A 1,808-nucleotide genomic window follows, 5' to 3' on the forward strand; every position below is an offset into this window, starting at 1 on the left:
TTTCCACATACTTGCTCAAAGTAGAGAACCTACATGAGCTCTCTGTAGGATAAATCTGGTTTTGATCTTTTACCATGGGTTAGCCTGTGTTTTCTAGAACAACAAAACAAGGGGTGTCACTGGTTCAAGTCCAAGGAGCAGAGGTGACAAGTCAATCCAGGATCTAGTGAGCTTTAGATTTCTTGTTGTGTGCCATAGAGTTGGAACCAACTCATAATTAACTCTCCAGTGGGTTTTCAGAGGCAGTAAATCACATGGGAGGAGACTGTATATTCTTCTCGTTTAAAGTAGCTGGTGGATTTGAACCAGCAGCTTTGATTGATACCCATATAATTTATTTTTTTTCAGTGAAAGCTATATCCTCTAGGAAAACTCTCCCTAAAATGATTGACTGCTCATAGCCAGTCTCGTCATGCAGGTGATCCAGGTGACCAAAGGAAGATGCAGGTGACCACAGGTAAGACCACAAGTTAAGATTTCTAGGAAATGATTTATGTTACATCACATCTCATCAAGGAAATATCTACATCACAATCTGTCAAAAAAGAAAACCACTCACAGTCAAGATGACACACTACCTTTACTGTCACGCTGCAGATAGATCATTAATAACATTTTATTTCTGTCAAATCAATGATTCTAGAAAAATCATTATTTTTATTCACATCTGAAACAATATGAAGGAAAACACTTATGAACCATTTTAGTTATGCATCATTTTGGGTATTCGGAAATATTTTATTTTTGAGTGAATTATTTCAAAATAGGATTTTGGTAATAATAAGCAGCACATAATTTAAAACAAAAATAGAACAGCTTCTTGAAAGTTTGTAGTAAATACAATCATTCAAATTGTTTCCTTTCAAGTCCCAAAAATGTTAGCGCATTTCCAGCTTTGAGTTTATCCTGAAAAAGAAAAGGTTTCTTTTAAATAATTACTTGTTGTTGATAAATGATTCATTGTGTAATCTTTATTGTTGTTGTTGTTGTTATGTGCCGTTGAGTTGCTTGAGACTCATAGTGACCCTATGTACAACAGCTCTGAACTCTATCCTGAGCCAACCTTATTACTGTCTCTGACACACCTACCCACACTACCCTGGTCATGGAATCAATCCATCTCATCAAGGGTCATCCTCTCTTGCACTGTCCCTCCACTCTCCCATGCATGATGTCCCTCTCTAAGGACTGGTCCCTCCTTGCAAATATGTCCAAAGTATGTCAGATGGAGCTTCAAAATCCTTGCCTCCATGGAGCAGCCTGGTTTCACCCTCTCCTGGATGAACTTGTTTGTTCTCCTAGCAGTCCATGGTATATTCAATACTCCTCTCCAGCACCACAGCTCAAAGGCATCAATCCTCCTTTTATCATCCCTAGTCATTGTCCATCTTTCTGGTTGCCTGTTGGTAGGGAGTTGCACTGCCACCCTAAAAGCAGGCCGTTCTAATCCACCAGCTGCTCCAGGAGAGAAAGATGAGCAATCTCCTGCAATTTACAGCCTTTTCCCCCTGCGTCCCACCACCCGTTGCCTCTAAATATTCCTTAAGATGTCTTGGGAAATTCTCTATCGGTTTTCCAAGAAAGGCAATCCACTGGTCAATAACTAAGCAGCAAATCTTTAGGTTGTTGCTGTTGTTAGCTGCCGTAGAGTAGACTCGTGGTGCCCTGTATGCATAGCACAGAACTGGTTTTCAAGACTGTGACCTTTCAGAATCCAATCAGCTATGAAATACTTGAGCACCACAACAAGATAAAGGTAAATAATCCAATAGAAAAATGGGCACAGGATATGAACAGGCACTTCACCG

The 1,808-nt window shown here is 39.9% G+C and overlaps 1 protein-coding gene across 1 annotated transcript in view; it reads right to left on the reverse strand.

Annotated features, from left to right (window-relative positions):
• Positions 1-843: 843 nt before the first annotated feature.
• Positions 844-1,808, reverse strand: part of ACMSD (aminocarboxymuconate semialdehyde decarboxylase) — a 93,805-nt gene continuing 92,840 nt past the window's right edge. The window contains exon 10 of the mRNA XM_006880745.1: positions 844-906. Within this exon, the coding sequence (XP_006880807.1) occupies positions 844-906 (63 nt within the window). The remainder of the gene's footprint in view (positions 907-1,808) is intronic.

This window comes from Elephantulus edwardii, unplaced genomic scaffold (genome assembly GCF_000299155.1).
Source record: "Elephantulus edwardii isolate Elephantulus edwardi_28Jun2011 unplaced genomic scaffold, EleEdw1.0 scaffold00010, whole genome shotgun sequence".
Taxonomy (NCBI): Eukaryota; Metazoa; Chordata; class Mammalia; order Macroscelidea; family Macroscelididae; genus Elephantulus; species Elephantulus edwardii.